This window comes from Haliotis rufescens, unplaced genomic scaffold, assembly GCF_023055435.1.
Source record: "Haliotis rufescens isolate VD_foot unplaced genomic scaffold, xgHalRufe1.0.p SCAF_8, whole genome shotgun sequence".
In the NCBI taxonomy this organism is placed as follows: domain Eukaryota; kingdom Metazoa; phylum Mollusca; class Gastropoda; order Lepetellida; family Haliotidae; genus Haliotis; species Haliotis rufescens.
The window spans coordinates 47,810,298-47,836,939 of record NW_025964372.1 but is presented as its reverse complement, the minus strand read 5'-3'; the positions used below and the strand labels follow the sequence as shown (position 1 = coordinate 47,836,939).

General features: G+C 41.4%; 2 protein-coding genes across 2 annotated transcripts; both read right to left on the bottom strand.

The window, feature by feature from the left end:
- Nucleotides 1-1,463: 1,463 nt before the first annotated feature.
- LOC124152758 (uncharacterized oxidoreductase MexAM1_META1p0182-like) lies at nt 1,464-16,330 on the bottom strand. Its single transcript, XM_046525804.2, has 9 exons — nt 16,216-16,330; nt 10,117-10,247; nt 9,686-9,778; nt 6,501-6,639; nt 5,979-6,019; nt 4,090-4,159; nt 2,801-2,837; nt 2,640-2,715; nt 1,464-1,764 (listed from the first exon to the last, which is right to left on the bottom strand). Exons 1-9 carry the CDS (start codon nt 16,250-16,252, stop codon nt 1,618-1,620), a joined length of 771 nt encoding a protein of 256 aa, XP_046381760.2. The 5' UTR covers nt 16,253-16,330; the 3' UTR covers nt 1,464-1,617.
- Nucleotides 16,331-18,328: 1,998 nt separating this feature from the next.
- Nucleotides 18,329-26,234, bottom strand: LOC124152741. Its single transcript, XM_046525781.2, has 2 exons — nt 26,009-26,234; nt 18,329-19,388 (listed from the first exon to the last, which is right to left on the bottom strand). Exon 2 carries the CDS (start codon nt 19,356-19,358, stop codon nt 18,345-18,347), a length of 1,014 nt encoding a protein of 337 aa, XP_046381737.1. The 5' UTR covers nt 19,359-19,388; nt 26,009-26,234; the 3' UTR covers nt 18,329-18,344.
- Nucleotides 26,235-26,642: the final 408 nt, after the last annotated feature.

The window sequence follows — 26,642 nt, the reverse complement described above, 5'->3', positions numbered from 1 at the left end:
ATCAGCTTCGAAAACGGCCTTGCCTCGTTAAACATGTGTGTGTAATCTCTCATGTATGCATGAAGTCAGGCCGGTTACTTTGTGTGACGAGTGACATGACCTGTATGCATGATTCATATTCTTGATGCATGATGATGCATGTAATATAGACGGTCGTCCTGGATCACCCAATCGTGGCCCTGACCAAGGACCAGAGAATTCTTTCATGGAAGTTTTATTACTTATGTGATGTCACGGGATCGTGATGTATGACATTTATATTTATCAAGATACCATCCTATATCGAGGAAATATCTTATTCTTGATCTCCTTTTTGGTTTTGGCACGAATGCGTGGCCTGCTTGTTGTCGTTCCTGTTCTTTGATGAGGGTACGGGACCACTCCACATAAAATTTTATCGTGCTACATTTTCCTAGGCAGTTGCTAAATTTTGCTTATTGTAATGGTTAGCAAAGTATGATTATTTATGTTCAGTTGTGTTCAATATATGTGTTATGCACACTGGCTTGTCGATATACTAATATTAACACAATTCAAGTTTGTCTAGCAAACCTTTTATACTGAACCTAACAAATACTTGACAAAGAGCATGGGCTGGTCTATTTATGAATAGAAAATGAAATGAAACCAATTCATAATGAACAAACTAAAAGAGGTATATTTGTTTGTTCATTGTATAACGCCGAACGCACTATTCCAGCTATATGACAGCAGTCTGTAAATACTCAAGACAATTCAGTTATCGGCTTCAAGGAAATCGATCTACCCAATTTGGATTCGATGACATGCGTTAAGCAAGTCAGCGAGCCTGACCTCCCGATGCCCTTAGTCGTCTCTTACGACAAACATGGGTTGCTGGAGATCAATTCTAACTTCGGATTCGGATCTTCATGGGTTAATTATGGTTACGCATTGATGATGTCTTCTTACTTACACCATGATCAATAATTTGTTTCTCAGTTTGTGTCTAACGTCACACGCTATATTTTCCAGCGAAATGACAACGGTCTGCAAATAATCGGACGAGATGATTCAGTAAGGTAGGACTCTAACATGCGGCATGGACATTGGCTACTTAGCATGGTGCGGCAACATTCACTTACTTCGTTGCTGGCTATGTTAAAGTCATAAAGTCATAAGGACCAGCCATTCCAGTGATTAATATCGCGCTCAATGATAACCACCGTCGGGGTATGATGACACACTCAACCAAGACACAGAACATGACCACCCGATCCGTTTAGTATTACGACCAGCATAAGCAGATTGGGACCTATATTCTTACCTAGAAACCCTAAGGGTTCCATGATAACTGAAAGTCAATTAGGAATTGACTTTCATAATATTTTGCGTTTATGGAGTTATAAACGTAAGAAACCTGTGTGCCCAGTTTGTATCTGGTCGCAATACCAAGAAAAGAACCTTGTCATCAGAAGGACTCGAAGTAAAGAGGTCGACATAGATGAAAATGATCAGAACCTTTAATCAGCATTGAAGTGAATATATGTGCAACGGTACTATGAGCATGATATCGAACATGCAAAGTGTAATACAAATGGACTGTCATCATCATCATCATCATCGTCGTCGTCGTCGTCATCCATGTATGTAAGTAGGTCACAGTCTCCAGCCACCATCAGCGAAGAGAATCTCTCCTGTGACGAAGGCTGCCATGTCTGAAGCCAGGAACGCTGCTACCTGACCAATCTGTTCAGGGGTGCCTGGCCGTCGAAGGGGCGTGGCCGCAGTCAGTTCCTTTGTCATCTGTGATAGAAATACAAACTGAGTGGTCCATGTCTCATGTGCGATATATAGCCTACCTGTGCCAATAGCTGCGGGTTTGAACTGGTCCCTAGCAACCTATGTTGTTGAAGTGGTTGAATGGAGGTCATCGTAACCCGTGGATTGGGACAATGCTCATAATATCAATCACTGGTTTATCTGGTCTAGATTCGATTTTTGTTCAGGCCGCCTTCGTATAGCGAGAATATTGCTCAGTACGACGGTAATGAGCACACGAAGAAACAGAACTTCCACAGTACAAAACGCAGTCAGGATATTACTTCATGTGCATCAGGGGCTGTTGGGTAGCCTAGTGGTTAAAGCGTTCGCTCGTCACGCCGAAGACCCGGGTTCGATTCCCGACATGGGTACAATGTGTGAAGCCCATTTCTGGTGTCCCCCGCCGCGATATTGCTGGAATATTGCTAAAAGCGGCGTTAAACCATACTCACTCACTCACTCACTCACTCACTCACTCATGTGCATCACCATACAATTGTATTTTGGGACACAATTTTAATTCTAGAGAAGGTGAATACTACACAGTATTCGTCCTGTATCGTTATTGTGTTTGGCAGGAGCCGCAGTACAAGACTTAAATCACAGCTAAAGGCCACTCATTTGGCTTCGCTTAAAGTACAGAGGACAAATTTAATGAAGGAAAGGAATGGCGTGAATTTGATGTTGTCTATCAGCTTGTTAAAATACAACTGAATGGATAGAGAATAATGTGTATATATTCATATGTTATTATTATAAGAGATCAGCTTGGTGTTGCATGGAATAGGTCCATGGCGCACGGGACACCATGCGTGAACGAACGTACGTACGCCTACATTCTAGAAAATATTACCCACCTCATCTGGCTCGTACCCTCCCGACGCCTCGTCAAGGTTGCTTCTCCGAAAGATGTCCGTCGGCACAAACCCTGGACTGTTGTCGAAAGGAAAAGCAGATGGTTTACTTTGAGAAAAAAGTGTCTTAATTAAATAGACACATGACCAAAATTTATACATACTTGATAGAATTAACTCTAACTCCTTTGGGTCCAAGTTCTGTAACACAGGGAAAAACGTTGATATCAATCAAATGACAGTTAGTGAGTTGTTTGGGGTAAACGCTGCATTGAATAGTTTTTCAGTTATATCACGACATGTCAGATTCATGCGGGAGGACAATCCCTCGGGCACGGGTTTTATACTGACAAACAAGGACAAATCAGGGATTCGAACCAAGGTATTGTTTCCTGCAACGCATAACTGGCGCAGTCTTGCACAGCTAATCGCGGCGATTTGATGACTGTGCTACCCTTGGCCTTAACTTGGCAGAGACTTGTTGGTAATGTAGGAAGTATGACGCACGGTGTAACTACAGCAATAGTGTCATCGGTTATGTGTGATGGCTTATAGACCTACCATTTAGGATTATGGAAAGGGCTGTCTCGCTTACAACATTAAAGGCCTCAGTAAAGCTTTCAAAATTTTATGGTAGACCTGTTGAGGACATTTTCAAATAATGTCCGATGCAATTGACTATTTTACTTGTACCATACGTTCGCGTGTCTTTACAGGTGAACAATTGACTTGCCTTTGCACGTGTTCCTGACGGGTGTTCCGGTGGGAGAGGTTACGCTCATCTTTTTGCGAACACTTAGTATCATCAACACACCCTGCCATTTTAGAAAGTGGTCAAATGTCTGACACAAAGTCAGTGAGGCACCTAATCGGACATGAGTACATGTAGGTTAGATCGCTGTCTTAGTGTACTGGCGATTAGGTGCCTCGGTCTGGCAGTGTGGGTTCGGATCCCAGTTGGGACTCAACCCCCATAATAGGTACGATAATCTGTACTTTACTAAGAAAGTGTTTCTCCAAATATAACATTTATTACATTTGACCACTTTCTAAAATGGCATTGTGTGTTCAAAGCTTTCGGCCATGGGAGCCGTGCTAATTTACACTTGTCAGAGGGGTACACAAAGTACGTGATCTATACTTACAGTTGTCGGACTTTCATTTTTTGGCAGCCTCGGTGGCTGAGTGGGTTAGATCGCTGACTTTGTCAGCTGGCATTTAGGTGCCTCACTCTGGCAGTGAGGGTTCGAATCTCGGATGGGACCCAACCCCAAAAATGTTCTAGAATCTGTACTTTACTAAGAAAGTGTTTTCCCAAATATAACATTAGTACAGATCAGTATTCGGCAGTGATTCACAAATACATGCTCGTGATATAGTCGGAATCGTACAATCGACTTGGCAGAGATTTGTTATGAATATGGAAAGGGTTTCCTCGCTTTTATCTGCATACCCAGAGCCAAGACTTTGGTATACATGTCCATAGCAACCTTGCTCATAGAATAGATTCCTTCGCCAGTGCCCTGGGAAAAACAAAGTGGTGTTATCAGCAATATACATTGCTAGATGTGAGAAACATAATTATCATTGAAACATGGTTGCTTACAACCAATGCAATCTGTTTATACACCAAACGTAACCATTGACATATACGCTTTGACTATATAACACAATGCACCGGTAACTTACCTAATTTGAAAATATGCCATAAAATGGCAATATTATAAAAGACGCCAATGTTAGAATAGGTGATTGATGCAACAATGCAAGTACATACAATTATATGAATGAGTGTAAGCAAATCTCTAGGTTAAGCATGTGCATGCATGTTTATGTATGGGTAAGCACGTGTATGCAAGTATATGCATGCGTAGGGAAGTGTATGCAAGTATATGCAAGTGCATGCAAGTATGAGCAAGTGTAGGCTTGTGTAATCCAGTCTATACAAGTGTAAGCAAGTGTAATCCAGTCTATACAAGTGTAAGCAAGTGTCAGCTTGTGTAATCCAGTCTATACAAGTGTAAGCAAGTGTAATCCAGTCTATACAAGTGTAAGCAAGTGTCAGCTTGTGTAATCCAGTCTATACAAGTGTAAGCAAGTGTAGGCTTGTGTAATCCAGTCTATACAAGTGTAAGCAAGTGTAAGCTTGTGTAATCGAGTCGATATACAAGTGTAAGCAAGTGTAAGCTTGTATAATCCAGTCTATATAAGTGTAAGCAGGTGTAAGCTTGTGTAATCCAGTCTATACAAGTGTAAGCTTGTGTAATCCAGTCTATACAAGTGTAAGCAAGTGTCAGCTTGTGTAATCCAGTCTATACAAGTGTAAGCAAGTGTAGGCTTGTGTTATCCAGTCTATACAAGTGTAAGCAAGTGTAAGCTTGTGTAATCCAGTCGATATACAAGTGTAAGCAAGTGTAAGCCTGTGTAATCCAGTCTATACAAATGTAAGCAAGTGTAAGCTTGTGTAATCCAGCCTATATAAGTGCAAGCAAGTGTAAGCTTGTGTAATCCAGCCTATATAAGTGCAAGCAAGTATTAACTTGTGTAATCCAGTCTATACAAGTGTAAGCCTGTGTTATCCAGTCTATACAAGTGTAAGCAAGTGTAGGCTTGTGTAATCCAGTCTATACAAGTGTAAGCAAGTGTAAGCTTGTGTAATCGAGTCGATATACAAGTGTAAGCAAGTGTAAGCTTGTATAATCCAGTCTATATAAGTGTAAGCAGGTGTAAGCTTGTGTAATCCAGTCTATACAAGTGTAAGCTTGTGTAATCCAGTCTATACAAGTGTAAGCAAGTGTCAGCTTGTGTAATCCAGTCTATACCAGTGTAAGCAAGTGTAGGCTTGTGTAATCCAGTCTATACAAGTGTAAGCAAGTGTAAGCTTGTGTAATCCAGTCGATATACAAGTGTAAGCAAGTGTAAGCCTGTGTAATCCAGTCTATACAAATGTAAGCAAGTGTAAGCTTGTGTAATCCAGCCTATATAAGTGCAAGCAAGTGTAAGCTTGTGTAATCCAGCCTATATAAGTGCAAGCAAGTATTAACTTGTGTAATCCAGTCTATACAAGTGTAAGCTTGTGTTATCCAGTCTATACAAGTGTAAGCAAGTGTAAGCTTGTATAATCCAGTCTATACACGTCTTTGTTATGGTCACAACACATTTAGATGACCAGTTACTGCACATGTTCGCTTCTCCATTTAGGGCGCTACGGTAAATGGTAAAGTCAACAGGAGAGTGAACTTCACCTACATGTACCAACATAACCGCAGCTGAACCTCAAGTAACTGACACCCTCTCCCTAACTCATCACCCACGGCTGATTCTACTGAGGTAGCTACTTACTGGTTTGCAGGATCCGGTGGACGAAATATTCACAATGTTACCTGTAATACAGCAAACAGCAAAAGTGACATTAGCAAGAGGTTCCGCAGATTCTGAAACACACCTCAGTTCGTATATAATATACACTTTGTCTAAGCCCAAGTTTAGAATGAGATGAATTTCTTAAGGTCAAAGTAAGCACAATTTATGGATAACAACTTTTTATGTAATGTAAAGGCGACGTTTCTGTATATAGATCCTTATACGGTTGTCAAGCATACTGAATAATGTATATATTTTGTACCGTGTTCATTATTCAGCCTTGCTTGACAACGGTATAAGGATCTCTGAACGCATACCTTTCGAAAAAATAAATGCATTAGCTTGTCACACTATGGCTGTAATTTTGCCGACATGACTTGACATGACATGACATGACCTGGTTGATGGAAGTGATGTTGTAGTTGATACCCATGTGTAGGAGTTTACATCGTTTATCCCTCACAACTTTATCAACATTTAACTGATACATTAAATACATACCTTTGGTTTCAATCAGATGTGGAATGGCGAGTTTCGTGAGAAACACGTGTGCTTTCAAATTGATGTTAAAAATGATGTCGTAATGTTCTTCAGTCACGTCGGCCAGCGGACTCACCTGGAGGATACCGGCGTTGTTAACCTGTAACCAATCAATCAGTTCATGCTCCATAAACCACACACTGTGCTACAAGAGTTTGATAAATACATATATACATGCATGTAAGTGGTTTAACGTCGCTTTGAACAGTATTCCAGTTATATCACGGAGCGTCAGCTTGATGTAGGAGGAAAGCCCGAAGTGATGCAGGTCTAAGATGTTTACAACTTTGGTGAAACCCACGAGCATTGACGTTATACATAATCGTCCATAACAATATGAGCCTGTGGTTAGTAAAAAAAGTCATGACAGCAGCGATGAAAGTGAGTGAGTGAGATTTATAGTCACATCGGCAATATTTCAGCCATATCGTGTCTAAATCAAGTTATACAGGAATAATGCATAAATATAGAATATAAAATCCGTTGACAAAGGACAGTAAAAGAACTAGAGTATCACAGCTAAAATATAAAACTAGTAAGTAACCATAATAGTAACCAAGAATACATTCCAAAAATTGGCTAGGGATCCCCAGCAACCTAACTTAAGCCACCATACAAGGGACCACGGGGACTTCCGGTACATAAGGGATGAAAGCGGGGAAAATCTACCGAGTGAAGACATTCAATCAGAAAGACGAGGTAACACAATCTGTCATTGAACCCTATCCCGATATTTCTGACTAAACTGGAAATTACTATTTTAATATAAAATTCGCGAGACTGACTTCTTGGGTAATTGTGGCTGGTGTAGATTGACGCTTACCATTGTCAAACATTGCTCTCTGTGTTGTCTTTATGCCAAGCAATTAGCATAGGGTGAAAGCTAAATTTGCTCTCTTTTCAAATGAATGTAATGCATTAATTGTTACATTGTGCAGTCACGAGTCCTAAGAATCAACCCGGATACCCGAACCCTATTACCCTACATTACCCGAGTACCCGACCCCTATTTCCCGACACTACCCGGGTACTCATTGTAGGTATTAAGAGTTGGGTACAAAATGTCCGAATTGTTTGACAGGATCCCTGGGAAAACGTATTTAGATACACATACAGAGCGATCTGGTCAATAATAATAACATAAACAAAAGCCACAGAACCATATACAATAGAAATTTCTGCGAAACGAAAAGTCGATCGTGCGCTTCCGACTATATCATGAGCATGTGTTTATGAATCACTATCAGATAGTGATGATGCCAGGTGTTCGCGAAAAGGTGAGCGTGTCCTGCCCCATTGGTGGCAAACGTCACAAATGGAATGCGAACAATAGTACAACTTGTACTGTGACCATGGAGTTACAGTGATGTTTTGTCCTCAAACCATATATCACATGACTAACCACGAGTCCGGATAGTCCTCTGGGTACCTACCCACCTGTAGTCCTCAGTACCCACCTGACTCGAGTACCCGAGTATTAGCCGACCCAGCAATGACAATGACAGCAATATTCATCGGTGGTGGATCAAGAGGCGGGATTCAGGGGGTAAACCCCTACTCCTCCCTCATTTAAGTGTCTTTAGTTTGTGTGGATCTCTCTCATAGACAGATTCCTCAAAATGCAAGGAACACAAAACGGCATCTCCAGTCGATTCCATTTTTTTCCAAGCTGACATCGCTGTATCTCAACTTTCCTACACGCTAAATCGGCCTTTTCGCTTGGAAGTTTGACGAAATTTCACCTTGTACTTTGTTGGATTAACTAGTACACCCCATGCAACATAATATCACATTAGCGCTTTCAATACGCCGAGAATATCGCAAAATCACTTCGTTGTCATGTGGATTAATGCACTGTGAACGAAACAAAAATGGCGGACGTCTTTCCGCTGTGACGTCACGGGTGCAGCTCGGCCTTTCGCTGGGATTTCAATATGCCTACGCGCGGGTGGTGGGATCAGGGCAGTTGTTTGTTGCTTGTTAGATAACAATGAAATTACATAGTGTAAATATGTACTTTCCTTGACTTTGAAACATGTTTTGAAAAGTTATTTTTCAATAGATCTCCTTTAATACTGTTTAATATGATTGTAATATAGTTTGACCAAGGTAAGTATTTTGATGGAACATGTGACACTCTTTCTTGTTCACATTAAGCTAACGCCGTGATATAACTGAAATACTGTTAAAAGCGGCGTTAAACCCAACTCACTCACTCACTTTTTGATAACGATCCCTTCATGTAAGACGTCAACACCAGAGAAAATAAGCAGTGTCGATCGTCCGACGAAACAATCATTGCACGCCGCAACAGGCAAATCAGCGGTGGAAATTACATGTATGGACCACTGGAAATGAATGATGACACCAGGTGTTCGCTAAATGGTAAGCACATGCATGGTTATGATATAATCGGAATCGTACAATGAACACGGCAATTAGTAGATCTTTTTTATGATTATGGAAATGCTTTTGTCGCTTTTACTCTTATTAACAAAGAAAACATAAATTGCACCCTGTTCAGCCAATCCTCTCGAGGCAAGAGAGTTAGATGACTATTTAAAGCACAGTTTCCACCCTTGTCGAACTTGGCTGGTAATATTATGGAGTCTCTGGTTATGGAGATTTTGGCTGGATTAACGAGTCGATGCATAGTCCAATCAAAATCGCGCAATGAAATCGAAATCCGGTTCGTAAACTGTCATGCGGATTTTGGTCGATTGCAGGATTTGCAAAGCATGTGCACCGCCAACTCGGTGTCAACAGATATTTGCCCATCTTTTCATGTTTTAATCAAGGTGCTCATTTATTCTGATGCACTTTGGGATGTAAGATCCGTTTTATCCCAATATGGATCTTGATTATCGATCAGATCATCTTGACTGGGCGCCGCCATTTTGTTTGAAGAAAATGCAAGTGATACGAGAGGTGGAATCTGATTGGTCCATAGGAGAGTTATAGAAGGGACATAACTCGTAATAGCCACTGGTAGCGCAACGATCGAGCCCAGGACTTCCAGCCTAGTTCGGCAAGGGTGGAAACTTGACTTTTAAAGTCAGTTAACTCTCTTGTCTCGGGAAGATGTGTTAGCCATGATCATTGATTTAAACGTGTTCACTGCTTCGTCTGTCTTAACATCTACTTACCAGAACATCTATCCTACCGTACTTGGCCATAGTTGTGTCTATTAGGTTCTGTCTGTCCTCAGCTTTTGCTATGTCTCCAACTGTCGTGAGAATCTACAGACAATCCGAATACAGCATAATGACGTAATATCGTTCAACATTAAAGGTGTCTGGATAAACGAGGTTCAGTCATATGTGAAAGTCATATGAAACCTCTTTGAAATATTGCTGTACATCATTTCAAAGATTTACTTACTATTTGATATGATACCACATGTTTGATGTGAGAAAGTAATATATATTGCCCATGTATATTCATAAATAATACACCACAGTTGTATAAGTTACAAAGAAGTATATTTGAACGCACACGTTTTGAAGTAACTGATATTGCATAGACTAAATATTCGATGATATTATACATTATCAGTGTGATATTGGACACTACTGACATCGCTTTCAACCAGTCCGGTTTCTTTGGCCACAGCCTCCAAATTGTCCTGTTTTCGTCCAGTTAAAGACAGTCGACATCCTTGTTTCGCCAAATACTTCGCGATCCCAGCTCCGATGCCCGAACTAGCACCTGTAACGAACAGGGTGAAGGGATTGTAGACTTCACGTCATGACCAACAATAAATATGGGTACTTCACATCATGACCAACAATAAATATGGATACCTCACATCATGATCAACTATAAATATGGATACCTCACATCATGACCAACAATAAATATCGGTACCTCACATCATGACCAACAATAAATATGGATACCTCACATCATGATCAACTATAAATATCGATACCTCACATCATGACCAACTATAATATGGGTACTTCACATCATGACCAACTATAAATATGGATACCTCACATCATGACCAACAATAAATATGGATACCTCACATCATGACCAACTATAAATATGGATACCTCACATCATGACCAACTATAAATATGGATACCTCACATCATGACCAACTATAAATATGGATACCTCACATCATGACCAACAATAAATATGGGTACTTCACATCATGACCAACTATAAATATGGGTACTTCACATCATGATCAACAATAAATATGGGTACTTCACATCATGACCAACTATAAATATACACACCTCACATCATGATCAACAATAAATATGGATACCTCACATCATGACCAACAATAAATATGGATACCTCACATCATGACCAACGATAAATATCGGTACCTCACATCATGACCAACAATAAATATGGATACCTCACATCATGATCAACTATAAATATCGATACCTCACATCATGACCAACTATAAATATGGGTACTTCACATCATGACCAACTATATATATGGGTTCTTCACATCATGACCAACTATAAATATGGGTACTTCACATCATGACCAACTATAAATATGCACACCTCACATCATGACCAACAATAACTATTGCTACTTCGCGTCATGACCAACTATTAATATGGGTACCTCACATCATGACCAACAATAAATATGCACACCTCACATCATGACCAACAATAACTATTGCTACTTCGCGTCATGACCAACTATTAATATGGGTACTTCACGTCATCACAACTATAAATATGGGTTCTTCACATCATGACCAACAATGAATATCGGTACCTCACATCATGACCGACAATAAATATCGGTACCTCACATCATGACCAACTATTAATATGGCTACTTCACGTCATGACAACTATAAATATGGGTACCTCACGTCATGACAACTATAAATATGGGTACCTCACGTCATGACAACTATAAATATGGGTACTCCACGTCATCACAACTATAAATATGGCTACTTCACGTCATGACAACTATAAATATGGGTACTTCACGTCATCACAACTATAGATATGGGTACCTCACGTCATGACAACTATAAATATGGGTACTTCACGTCATGACAACTATAAATATGGGTACTTCACGTCATCACAACTATAAATATGGGTACTTCACTTATGACAAGTAAAACTATTGCTACTTCACGTCTTGACAACTATAAATATGGGTACTTCACGTCATGACTAACTATTAATATGGGTACTTCACGTCATAGCAAACTATAAATATAGATACTTCATCAAATATAAATATGTCTAATTCACGTCATGATAAACTATGAATATGGTTATTTCAGGTCATAGCAAACTAGAAATATAGATGCTTCACGTCGTGACCAACTATAAGTATGGCTATTTCACGCCATGGCCCACTATACATATAGACACTTCACGTCATAAGTACAAATATGGCTACTTCACGTCAGCACCACTTATACATATGGCTATGAGATGCACCTACGTCTCAGTTGCAGTCAGCGAAAGAGTGTAGTTCAATCTCTTCTCGCCTGGCTTTTCGAGGAATGTTTTCAACAGATTCAGAATTTGTTAATAATTAATGCAAGAGTGTTTTTGAGTAAGTGAGTTGTGTTTAACGCCGCTTTGTCAGCTTAATATTGGAGGAAAGCCCGAGGTGATGCACGTTTACCACTTCGGTGAAACCTACGAGCACGAATATGGTGCTCACCAAACCTAGGTCCTGGATCCTGGATTCGAACCCACAATGTTAGGTTTCTGACATGCCACGATTACCAAAGGTTTAAGCACTAATTACGACAGGGCCATCCGTGCCCCCTCTCCTGAACGGAAGCAACAGTATATATCATCTATTCGGGTCTGGACGAGACAGTGTTGATCAAAGCAACGGTAGTCATTGCCGTCATGTTTTAAACGATTACGAGTATTATGACAATCATAATTTAGGAGCACAGAATCTGGTATTTGAACCTCTGTCGGCGGACCTGGTACGGATGTGAGTGAGTGAGTATGGTTTTACGCCGATTTTAGCAATATTCCAGCAATATCACGGCGGGGGACACCAGAAATGGGTTTCACACATTGTACCCATGTCGGGAATCGAACCCGGGTCTTCGGCGTGACGAGTTAACGCTTTAACCACTAGGCTACCCGACCGCCCCGGTACGATTGTGAGGGACATAGCACTGCACAGCGAATTGCGGCGTTTGAGACGACTGGACCACACGTGACATTTCTGGATTAACATATTGTTTCAATTTGGGAATCGACTCGTAACACAGTACAATGATGACCCTTCATTCTCATGATCATTTGACCACCAAATGTTTTACCTCAAGCCCCCGATTGTTAGATGTCCAACACTTCATCAACAATCTGCATGGATTACCTTTTACGAACGTTTTAAGCAGTGAGTCGTGATACCGGCGTCGGGACACCCGGAAGTGGATGTATATGACTGCCACGAGAGTGGAGCTAGAAGGGATTGCCTAAAAGTCGGGCCGGGCCGGGCCAAGACGGGCCAAAGTTTTATTGGCTAATTACTCCATTATCGGCGACCATACCTACATATTATTGATGCAACATACACACATGACATTAATGAACAATCATAAACCAAAAACGTGTACCATAATTAAGTGTTTCGGAGTCTGTGTGTAAGAGTCGCTTATCTAGGTAACATGTAAAAGAGCAATCGTTAAACCTCACTCCTCATACTCTAAACAGTCTCACAAGTGTTCGGTCCAACTTGGCTGTCAAAATCAACTTTAAACACACAGATGTATCATCAAATGTGTTAACATCTATAGATTAGTATTATATCTACCTATATGCCACTTTATAGTGTCTCAGATCGTGGTACGTAAAGAAAACAAGATGCTGAAAGTGAAGCCCTTTTCCCTCTACATTCTCAACATAGTCTCTATCAGAAGTGTTTGGCTTGTGGTTGGTCCGACTCCAGCCTGGGCTGTCAAAATCAACAGATGTATCATCAAATGTATTTACATGTATACAAAGTGAAGCATACTCTCCACATCCACTCTCAAAGAAGTGTTTTTCTCGCCTTAGCCAAAATTCACCATAACCCTATAGATTTAAATAGATTTAAACGTTGTATTTGTTGTACAGACCACACTACGTGTGTCTGTGTCTACGTAAACATACTAATTGTGTTTTTAGATCACAGACCCCTTCGTATGAAATTAGTCTTTTTTAATTTAAAGAAACGCGGGAAAGGATATTCCAAATAATTAGATACTGGCAGGTTGCGTAGACGGGGCGAGTGGTACATCTGAGGTACCACTTAGATACCAGGTTTTCGTACCTTAACATATGCACATGTACATCTTTGTGCAAGAAAAACATCTTCCTGCACCAAAACTTGAGTTGATAACATTAATGTTTGGTTTCACAGTTCAAGCTTTTGTTTTTGCTTAACTTCAAGTCATGTGTCTCATCGATCCTTCTCATAGCGTCCGTATATGCACGTTAAGTATGGAATTAAATACAAATTACACCTGTACTCAGCTTGCTTAATGGCATCTTGTGTAATTGCAATCGACTAGGTGTTGTGTAATCAATCAACTTATTTGCCCTTAATTAGCTGACCTGAGCTTTTAGTGGTAGTTAATAGCATACCGTTTCATTGATAACTTATGCATTTGTTGAGGCTAATTAACGAAACCCATTTATTTTCTTTTGAACTTCCGTTAACATGTCTGTCCTAAAATGCTTCCAGAATACTTTTGTAAGCCATGATAGTGTCGTGTCCCTCACAAATACGAAATAAAGTTGTAACATATCGCCATATAGGTATGAAAAATTCTTTTCCATAAAATATACTAACACTGGCCACTGACAAACATTAGCAGTATTAGAATAAGAAACATAATTAAATACAGTATGGCGTGATGATGTGTAAGTATACAGAAAGTCGGACCCAACACAAGCCAAACACTTCTGACAGTGACTATGCTGAGAATGTCGAGGGATAAGGGCTTCACTTTGAGCCCCTTGTTTTCTTTAAGTACAGCGATCTGAGACACTATAAAGTGGTATATAGGTAAATATAACACTAGTCTATAGATGTGAATCCATTTGATGATACATCTGTTAGGTTTAAGCTGATTTTGACAGCCCGGGCCAAGTCGGACAAAACACTTCTGATATAGATTTTCTTAAGAAAATACAGTAAAAATGGTTGACTTTAACAGACCAGTTTTCTTTAAATGCGATACACTGTGACATTATAAAGAAGTATATAGGTATATATAACACTAATCTATAGATGTGAACACATTTGAAGATACATCTGTATGTTGATAGCCCGGTCCAAGTCGGACCCAACACAAGCCAAACACTTCTGATAAGTGAGGTGAAATGGGGTTTAACGTCGCGTCCAAGATTATTGCACTTATATAGCGACGTGCATGTACGTGTGTGTGGCTGCTTGTACTAGACCGGACTGATGCCGATTTATAGCGCTAGCACAGTGAGATACCATGCCGCAGTTTAACATGAATACCCCACTCAGACACAGTATACTGACTCCGAGCCGACCAGTCCTTGTTTTAGCACCTTAATGCCGAACGTCAGACAGGGTAACAACAAGTACTATCTTTTAACGTCTTTTGGTATGACGCGGTCGGGGATCGAACCCCGGACCTTCCGCTCTCCGGGCGGACGCTCTACCACTAGACCACGGAGTCGGTACTTCTGATAGAGACTATGTTGAGAAAGTATAGGGATAAGGGCTTCACTTTGAGCTCCTTGTTTTCTTTAAGTACAGCGATCTGAGACAAAGTAAAAGGATATATACGTAGATATAATACTAGTCTATAGATGGGAATCCATTTGATGATACATCTGTGAGGTTTAAGTTGATTTTAACAGGCCGGGCAGAGTCGGACCGAACACTTCTGACATAGATTTTCTTAAGAAAATACAGTAAAAATGGTTGACTTTAACGGACCAGTTTCATCCACTTGCTGAAAACATCCTTTGTTGGTTTAACATGAATTAGTAAATGTTAATTAGGGACACGTTAGTTAATGAAAGAAGAGTAGTGAAAACACTGTCATTTCCAGCCCACGACATCACAACTCTACGCTAAGGTCGGTGAGAAACCTTCTCATCAAAGAAAAGACACAGTCAAGACACTGACTTTTCTACGAGGACTCTCGGTATGTAGTTATAATTATCAGTTTATTACGTTGCTGAAGATGCATTTTGATTCAAACTCAATTAAATGAGCAAAACTATACGTTTCTGAACAATTGAGATCTGCCTAGATATGCACGTTTCGTTTTATTATTCTGCAATCCATTTTTAGTATTACCCGCTGGCCCGACCCGGCCCGACCTTTCTTGGCCCGACTGTTGGGCAATCCCGAGCTAGAATGTTGATGACAGCGCGTTTAACACGATTCATTAACTCACCCTATTACAGCTACGTCTACTATTACGTAACGGTTTGCAGTTGCACGCGATATGTCAACCCATCAGTCAAGTGTTGATATCGACAAATCGGTCCATGCAGTGTTTAGCGTCCATATCATCTGCCAGCCCCCGTTATGGTAGCCGGCAATCGCCAGAGAGATTCTCTGTGTCTGCAGCAACCACCCACCTGCCCTACCCCACCTGCCCCATCCCTGCTCTATCCGTCCCTCCAGTCCACAAGGGCGAGGCTGGCTGCCAGCAGGTACCTACCGGTTACAATTGTCACCTTCCCCCGTAGAGACTCCATGGCTGCGAAGTAGGTCACTCTGCAACAGGCCGTGTAAATAAATTGGGACAAATACCGCCCCGTAATCGGCGGACGTATTTACTCGCCAGCACAGGTCTTCTTCACCTTTCTGTTTTGCGTGCAGGTTGTGTGCGTGACATACATATGGGTGGTTGCATGAGTGCGTGTTCTTGTACTACTCCGGACTACAAAGCTTTTCCACGCTATAACATACCACAGTTTCACATGGATGTTCCACTCAGACAAGAATACCGAGCCGTCTATGTTTTATCCCCTAATGTCGAAAGCCAACAACAATTACGATCTTGTAACGTCTTCTGGTATGACAAGGCCGGGGATCGAACCACCGACCTTTCGCTGCCCGGGCAGATGCTCGATCCACTAGACCAGTCTGGTCTGCGGTCTTGCAGACATAGACATATAATTAAATTAAGTTATATCTTTACTGTGTATTTGTATTGTGTGTTTGTTGTTTTGCGCCACAGTCAGCAACATTCCAGCTATAAGACGACGGTATGTAAATAATCGAGTCTGAATATGACAATCCAGTGATTGACATTATGAACATAAAACTGGGATACAATGACATGCAATCAACCAATTAAGTCACCGAACCTCACCACCCGGTCCATTTTGCCGCCTCGTACGTTTGTTTGTTTGTTGTTTAACACCGAACTCAGCAATATTCCAGCTATATGACGGTGGTCTGTAAATAATCCAGTGATTGATATCATGAGCATCGATCTACGTAACGACCGGAGACCATATACAGATATCTGTTCCCTGACATTACTAAGAATGGACAGAACGGACAGAAACACATGTTTACCTATACTATTGTATACAGAAACAATAAGATGTATTTTTATGGACAGTTTGTCTTACACAGACGCTCACAGAAACATCAGCTGAGTGTGAAACGTTCTAGTGTCTCTGTTAGCCTGTATCCCATCCCACGATCTGTATTCTCTCGCCTCTGTCTGTCTGTCTGTTTGTTGTATCATATTAAAATGTAACTCATCATGAACATGAACATCAATTCACCCAATTGGGATACGATGACATGCATCAACCAAGTCAGCGAGCCTGACCACCCGATCCTGTCGCCTCTCACGACAAGTATAGCCGCCTTTTACGACAAGCTTGGGTTGCTATACCCCGGATCTTCACGTGTAAGTCGAGGCGGTCGGGTAGCCTAGTGGTAAAAGTGTTCGCTCGTCACGCCGATGACCCGGGTTCGATTCCCGACATGGGTACATTGTCTGAAGCCCATTTCTGGTGTCCCCCGCCGTCATATTGCTGGAATATTGTTAAAACCGGCGTAAAGCCATACTCACTCACTCACTCAATTCACGTATACGTCGCCTCTTACGACAAGCATAGGTCGCTGGGGACATATATTGTACCCGGAATGCCCACGGGTTGAGTGTATCAGTACTGTCAAGTGAATACTAATTATTCATCACGCGGCTCGAAGCAAACACTGCGTCCATTTGGCTGAGAGAGCGTCCGCTGCTGTCCCTTGTGCAGAGGGTTGCAGACATTTATTGGAGGGCCTACTTTTCAGTGTCAGGAAACGAATGTGTTGTTGTTCACCGATAAATTCCTGAGTAGTGACATCAAGATTGTACCTAGGGATTTATCCGAGAAAAGTTTATTTCAAATAATGGTGATGTCAATGAACATAAAAAAACATTTACGCAAAGACAAATACAATCAGTTTTGTCAGAAGTTTGTGCTTGCCTTGTTGGAGATCAATTTTGTTTTATCAAAGACGTTTACTCCATTTTGAAAGAATGCTAATAGTTCTGTGTTATCAGAAGCATTATTTTTCTATTCAAATTTACATTTCAGACCCATAAAATCGTGCCTTGACCAGATATTGACCTCCAAGCACTAAGGGTGAAATCAATAATGTGTTCAGGTATTTTTCACCATAGATTATAGTCATTACTCCTTTAAACAAGCAACCAAATATCGACTTACACTTTTACACATACCTCGTTTCTGTTCGCCTAGTCTAGATCAATTTCGTGTTCGAATAAAAATAAATAATTCTTCCGTTATCAGAAGTTCTTTCGTCACTAATTGTTTATTTATGTTTCAACCAAATTACATCGTAGGTCCAGTTCTTATAGTCATTCACGAGTAGTTGGTGTCCTTGATCAAAGGGAGAGAAAGCTCTGTATCCCATGCCTTGAAGCAGATTGATAAGCTTGGGAGCCTTAGGACTATCCTTCGTGTGCTCCCATTCCATTAAAATTCCTCTCACATCTATCTGATTGAAAAGTTTTCTACCGCCTGATATAACTTCAAATTCCATTGACTCGACATCAATTTTCATGAAAGCTTTATCAAACTTCACAAAAGGAAGAATATCATCCAATGTCACTGAGTGGGATATCAGAGGTCTCCTACAAAATCCAGACACTGACATGTCTTCTGAATTACCAGATTTCCTTATTTCAGTGGCAGCTATATTCCCGGGGGTGAAACTGAATGTGACATCCTGTTGAGTGTTGGATAAAGCGTTAAACAATAATGTAATCTGAGCAGAAAGTTCACCATACTCTACCGACTGACACAAATTCCTGATGTTTGAAGGTAGAGGATCGACGGACACCACCTGTCGACCAGCCTTGGCAACAGACAAAGAAAACGCACCTACATGGGACCCTAAGTCGATGAAGCCCATCTTATTGTCCAGTCGCAGCTGTTCCAAAATAACGTTTACATTTTGAGGTTCCCACAGTCCCGTCTTGGCAATATATCCAGATATCCAAATGTCGTCTTTGATATCGTGCAGAAAGATTGGCGAGTCTCCACTTGGAGTAATGAGTCTGTGGCAGTTTCTCGTCTCCATAAATGAACAGAACTCCGGAAGCTTCGTCCACTTATATCCATTCCAGGTGTAAACACGGGCCTTTCCATTCGTATCCGCACTTCGTTCTGGATCCTTCAAGCTACCAGTACCCAATGTAGAGTCCTCAACTGTTGCTTCAACGCAGCTCTGGCAGAACCTTCCCAGCATAAAGGCCAAAATGCCAAAAGGGATCAGGATCAGTAGGAATGTCAGGAGGCTCCGACGGCCTTGTGTAAACGCCATGATGGTTGCAGTTCAAGCCTGGGTAACAGTCTGGACAAAGAAAAATATATTGTGGTAAAATGTAACAGAGAAAAGTCTTAAAAGGATGACATGACATGATGTCCGATTCAAGTTTAGGTTTTGTTTGGTTTGTTTGTTGTTTTATGTCACACTCAGCTCTTTGACGGCGGTCTGTAAATAATCGATTGTGGACCAGACAGTCAAGTGATTGATATCATGAGCATCGATCCACGCAATTGGGATCGATGACACGCTTCAACCAAATCAGCGAGCCTGACCACCGATTCCGTTAGTCGCCTTTTACGGCAAGCATTGCTTGCCGAAAACCTATTCGGACTTGACATGTTTTTAACGTGATACAATTGTTGTGTCATATACCATATGTCTTACAAATGTTAGAAGATGAAATGTCAATATAACTGCAAATTGTACGGTTTGTGTGTTTGTTGGTCATTTATCGCCGCACTAAGCAGTATTCTGTAATATGTCGGCGGTTAATAATCGAGTCTGAACAAAATTGGGATACGGTGACATGCATCCAGCAAGTCACTCAGCCTGACCACCCGATCTCTTTTGTCGCCTCTTGGAAAAAGCATGGGTGCTGACAATCAAACCAACACGGATCTTCACAGGGGCTAAATATACGTATTTGTTATATTCAGTATTGTTTTCATATAAACAGGTTAATATAATAGCCCTTATATGGTCGCCAACCGCCAAAGGCTTGGCAGCATGGCGTCTTCTTGCCGGGTTCTGGGTTGAACACGATAGATGATCTTGAAAACAGAAAATAATACGGACCATCCCAACAGTCGGGTAAGTCAACCCCACGTTTGACAACACGATTCAACGATTCCATACACTCCGATTTTGTCTTATACCACTGTGGACTCTGAGCCAAAATCGTCTCTGCTTCCCCGGGTGGGCAGGCCAGTTTTGTCCATTGAAGAGACTTCACTCATGTTTCATCAGCATTCAGTGCTAGGACTGTGTCAGTGTGAGTGGTCTGTTTTTCTCGGATGTGCATGTCGATCCACATCCTTCAGACAACACAACACATTTTTTTTTTTACTTTTTAATAACCCCGCTTACATGGACCAACACACAAAACAAAAGCCAAAGGATTAGGGGCGTACCTGTGATATTTGTGAACAGGAACAACTTTTGCAACTAGGGCGTGAATGTACACTCATAAAACTCAGTGAACAGGAACTTTGTCACTAGGGTGAACGTATGTGTGTGAGTGAGTTGGGTTTAACGCCGCTTTTAACAGTATCCCAGTTAAATCACGGCGTGTCAGCTTAATGTGGGAGGAAAGCCCGAAGTGATGCAGGTCTCAGACGTTTACCACTTCGGTGAAACCCACGGGTATGGTGCTGACAAACCTAGAAACATAATCGGGGCGAACCGGGATTCGAACCCACAATCATAGGTTTCTGGTGTGCCCAAGGGACGCAACTCTGCACAGCGAATCACGGCGCCCTAGACGACTGGGTATGTACACTCATAAAACTCAGTGAGTGTATGTACACTCGTTAAACCCAGTGAACAGGTCGTTGCATGTTTCTGACCTAGATGGCATTGATCGTTGCATGTTTCTGACCTAGATGGCATTGATCGTTGCATGTTTCTGACCTAGATGGCATTGATCGTTGCATGTTTCTGACTACTGGTTTGCGTCATCCATACTAGACTGAATATTTGCTGAATGCGGCGTAAATCTACACTCACTCAGTCACTAACCCAATATAAATTACATTTGGAGAAGACTCGGGTTAGAGTGAGTGAGTGGGTATGGTTTGAACGCCGTTTTTAGCAATATTCCAGCAATATCACGGCGGGGGACACCAGCCATCGGATTTAAACATTGTACCATGTCGGGATTCGAACGCGGGTCTTCGGCGTGACGAGCGAACGCTGTAACCACTAGGCTATTGATCTTCAGCAACCTATGCTTCTCTTAAGGGGTGACCAACAGGATCGGGTGGCCAGGCTCGCTGACTTGGTTGATGCATGTCATCGTATCCCAATTGCGTGGATCGATGCTGATAATGTCAATCACTGGATTGTCTGTTACGTACGTAGCTGGGATTCGTACCTATGAATCAGACCCGTGACGATCCGGGGTAGAATAAGTCTTCAGCAATCCATGTTGCCGTAAAAGGCGACTATGCTTGTCGTAAAAGGCAACTAACTCGGATCGGGTGTCTAGGCTCGCTGACTTGGTTGATGCATGTCATCGTATCCCAGTTGCGTAGATTGATGTTCAAGATGTTCATGATGAGTTACATTTTAATATGATACAACAAGCAGACAGACAGACAGAGGCGAGAGAATACAGATCGTGGGATGGGATACAGGCTAACAGAGACACTAGAACGTTTCACACTCAGCTGATGTTTCTTTGAGCCTCTGTGTAAGACAAACTGTCCATAAAAATACATCTTATTGTTTCTGTATACAATAGTATAGGTAAACATGTGTTTCTGTCCTATTCTTAGTAATGTCAGGGAACAGATATTTGTATATGGTCTCTGGTACTGATACTGAAGCGATGTTCCTTGTGTCATTTAAACCTTATGTCACATACATGTGTTCCTTTTAAGATATCCAACCAATATACGACCAATTTGAAGCCACTGTAACATGTCCAGAAACACGGTACCTTATCTCCTGTAAGTGTCCTGTTGCGGGTGAAATTTCCGTCTCAATGTGTGTCATACCAGGATGTCCGACCCGTGTCCGGGTTAGAAGAGCTCTCCAGTAACCAATACTTGTAAGTGGCGACTAACGGGATCAGGTGGTCAGACTCGCTGACTTGGTTGATGCATATCATCGTGTCCAAATTGCGTGGATCGATGCTCATGCGATCAATCAGTGGATTGTCTGGTTCAGACTCGATTATTTATAGACCGCCGTCACTAACACACACACACACACACACACACTAACACACTAACACACTAACTAACACACTAACACACTAACTAACTAACACACTAACACTAACACTAACACTAAGATGTCCGCTTAAGTAATTGCTTTCCGGGAGTCTGTAACTCGAGGATTGTAGTTGCTCGTGTATCTGACGTTTAGATAACACGACGTGGTGTCAGTGGTTGTAACATCTGCATTCCATTAGCCGCAGCGGTCGGGGTGATAAGAGAACTGTGTTTACGAACTAGAGGACGTTGACTTGGTTGATGCATATCATCGTAACCCTAATTGCGCGGATCGATTCTCATGAGATCAATCACTGTATTGTCTGGTCCAGAGATGCGATTATTTACAGATCGCCATCGACCGCTGGACTGTTGCTGAGTGCGGCGTTTAAACAAAAAACAATCACGCGAGGGTGTTTGGGGATGGTAAATGTCCTGTATTAGGAGTGAGTGGTTGTGGTTTTACGCCGCCTTTAGCAATATTCCAGCAATATCACGGCGGGGGACACCAGAAATGGGCTTCACACATTGTGCCCATGTAGGGAATCGAACCCGGGCCTTCAGCGTGACGAGCGAACGCTTTAACCACTAGGCTACCCTACCGCCCCTATATTAGGAGAAAACATTGTATTAAGCGATCCTTGTCGAGCTAAATACATAATCTTTAGTCCTAAAACAGGATATTTACCATCCCCAAACACACACGCTTGATAACCTCCTTATCATATTATGTCCTTCTTCAATTCTTTGCTCGACAAATCTCTTGCAAACATTACCTAAACATTGCAAATTTCCCTGGAATGTGCGCATTAATATATAGTGTGTCAAACACGCACATCCGGGTCCGATGGATGTACATACAGCGAAAAAGTGAAACAAGGTTTCAAGTCGCTCATCTTTCGGCGAAATCAAACTTGGGGGAAAGTTCCAAGCCGTCAGCATCATAGATAAGGAAACTGATCCAGCCAGGCTAGTGTCCACGATAATTTGCTTTGCAATTTATATGCCTTAGTTACGTGATAGTTAGACACTGACTTTCAGTGACTTCTTTGAGTGGCATTTAGAAGTTGGAATGGTAACTAAGACAAAATTGTTATGGATGAGCAACTTCTTTTTTACAACCACGTCGCCCAATTGTAATAATGAAGTTGCTCATCCATAACAATTTTGTCTTAGTGAATTTCAGTGTATTAGATTATTAGTTTGATAATGCTAGCACTTAGCCCAGTCGTTTCTCCAGATTTCCGATGGATAATTCTTACTCGATCGCCGATTGACAAGCGCGACGCCATGTTTGTTTGTAAACAGTTCGAAAGTAGACCCTACTTTGACAGTTGCATCTCTGTCCGGAACATGACACCAAAGGATATCGCTTTACCCGTTGGTTTTATCCTGCAGAGACACCTACCCATTATATGATAAACATTTATATTAACATTTTTAAACCAGAGATGTCATATGCTTAAATATGAAACGTGATCGTCAGAGAATTATCAGTCTTGATTATCCGCAGAAACAGATCCCTAAATTTTCTTCTTTCCTTTTTATGGTGTTTTATCGCGTTCATTTATTATTTCACTTATGTGTGTGTGCGTACCTGCGTCCTTGTTTTAGTCCTTATTATGCCGAGCGCCAGGCAAGGTAAAACAAGTTCCACCGTTTAACGTCTTTTGGCGTGACGCGGCCGGGGATCGAACCTCAGACCTTTCGCTCCCCTGACATATACTGACGCCGAGCCGACCAGTTCTTGTTTTATCCCCTAAATGTCGAACGGAAGTTTGACGCGGCCGAAATCGAACCACCTTGCCAGCTTCGTCAGCCGAAACTACAGTAAACTACGGTTATAACGAACTCAAAGGGACCACTAATTTTAGTTCATTATAGTTCATTATAACCGTAGTTCGTTATAAACAGATATACAGCATATATACAACAAAAGGCCGGGACTAAAAAAAAGTTCGTTATATCGGTCAGTTCGTTATAAGCGTGTTCGTTATAACCGTAGTGTACTGTATGTTAATTCAGTATATCATGTAAGACGTTGTAACTTTGTGGAACGGCTATAATCTCATCGGCACCGATATCTCGATAAGATATCAGCACTCAGCTAATTTTAAACTATGAATAGTTCGTTACGCTGTCGATAGCTCCGAAGTCATTTCGCTTTAGCACACGGAAATATGCGACGACAGGCTATAATCTCATCGGCACCGATATCTCGATAAGATATCAGCACTCAGCTTATTTGAAACTATGAATAGTTCGTTACGCTGTCAGCTCCGAAGTCATTTCGCTTTAGCACACGGAAATATGCGACGACAAAGATGAGAAATACATCCCATTCTTGTCTGTAAGTTGACAGTTCATTTTTGTTGAAATACATATTTTTTCACATGCTTATTTACAATGTATCCATTTATTGACAGAACAGCAAGAATAGAAATATAGTTTGTTTTTGTTTGTTGTTTAACGCCGCACTCGGAAATATTCCACCTATATGACGGCGGTCTGTAAATAATATTCGTTGGACCAGACAAGCCAGTGATTTACACCATGAGCATGGATCTACGCAATTGGGATAAGATGACATGCATCAACAAAGTCGGCGAGTCTGACCACCCGATTCCGTTGGTTGGACAAGTATAGTCGCCTTTAAGACAAGCATGAGTTGCTGAAGACCCGGATTAGAAATAAAGACGTCGGCATCATATAACTTAACATTAACGCATTATCGGCAACACCCCAGACAGCTTTACTCAATATTATTATAGGGGCGGTCGGGTAGCCTAGTGGTTAAAGCGTTCGCTCGTCACGCCTAAGACCCGGGTTCGATTCCCGACATGGGTATAATGTATGAAGCCCATTTCTGGTGTCCCCCGCCGTGATATTGCTGGAATATTGCTAAAAGCGGCGTAAAACCATACTCACTCACTTACCCAATATTATTATATGAAATACATGCGAGTAACAAAGTATATACAACGAAGGAACAGCTAATAACAAAATGATTTTTCGCCCCAAACATCACTATATTTACGTCAGTGACGAACCGATGATTGGACATCTGGAGGGGTGAGGTTGGGGCTTGTGGGGTGGCTAGGATTTTATCGAAAAGCATAAATTACCAAATAAAACTTTTTGAAAACAAAAGTATGAATAAGACGGAAACTGCCAAATACAAAAAACAATTGTTGCGAGTCGTGCCTTCATCTAAAATCGTACTGAGCACTTCGCGAGGTAAACGGTTCAGTTCCTTGACTGAAGGGGCGGTGGGGAAAGCTAGTGGTTAAAGCCTCCGTTCGTCACGCCGAAGGGCTGTGACATTGCTGGAGTATTGCTCCATATTCCATATTCCTTGTCAAATAACATGTTAACTCATCGACTGACCTAACAAAGTTCATATTGTAGTCAGAGCGCAGCCTCGAGTGAAAATGTCAACTTTGTCAGGTCACGATTTGAGCTAAACTTTTTATCATACCAGAAAAGACAAAGTGTCTATTTATTTATGTATGTTCTCACTGATAATCACGGAAAATCATACTGTCATTAAGGGAGAATGACAATAATGACGGCATAAGTATTATGAAATAACATGTTATTTCACTCGAGCGAGATATATTATTATATACTTTCAGATAAATACAGTTTCTCACAACTAGAAAACAAAAAAATCTGCCCCCCAAAAACACAGCACAGAAAGTGACATACCTTTGTGTTATTCGTCTGTGACGAGTCTCGGCGGGGATGTGCAGTTACTGAAGAACTGACTACATTTATAACACTATGGTAAAACTGCGCAGAAAGGGCCACGTGTGTATAAGCGCGACCCGGAACCAACGGCATCTTATTACGCTGAATCGAGAAACAACAACGTAGTGTTGTTGTGTTATTACACTGGAAACAAGCCGGACGTCTGTCATACTAATGAAGTTATCGCCACAGAGGCGGAAGTAGTAGATATTTGTTAGCTTTAAAATCCATCCGTGACGTCACAATCCATCTGCGCCAGCGGAATCCAACCGGATGGGTAATCCACGAGAGAGAGGGTTGGTCCAAAGTACGCGCCTTCATGAATCGCTATCACAAAAAACATGTTTCTCTAACTAAGAGCCGTTGGAACGATTGTAAGGAGAGGGTAATCATAATCAATCTCATGTCTCAAAGGTAAATACATATAATCCTTAGGCTTCACTAAATCTTTCTTAAAATAATCATCCATCATATGGAAGTTAAGAGTTGTGGAAACAAGTCGGGCGGGTGCCTTTCATCTCTTGCCAACTTATCAAAGGTAATACATTTTGCGTTTCAGTATGTACGTCAATGGGTTTCTTAATTCCTCCGT

What these genes read in the sequence shown, in the direction of transcription:
- LOC124152741 (XM_046525781.2), bottom strand. Translation starts at nt 19,358, where the DNA reads ATGGCGTTTACACAAGGCCGTCGGAGCCTCCTGACATTCCTACTGATC.
- LOC124152758 (XM_046525804.2), bottom strand. Translation starts at nt 16,252, where the DNA reads ATGGAGTCTCTACGGGGGAAGGTGACAATTGTAACCG. An exon ending in CCACCGGATCCTGCAAACCA is followed by an intron (nt 4,160 to 5,978) that starts GTAAGTAGCTAC and finishes TGTTTTTCCCAG; the next exon opens with GGCACTGGCGAAGGAATCTA. An exon ending in TACCAAAGTCTTGGCTCTGG is followed by an intron (nt 2,838 to 4,089) that starts GTATGCAGATAA and finishes CCTGTGTTACAG; the next exon opens with AACTTGGACCCAAAGGAGTT.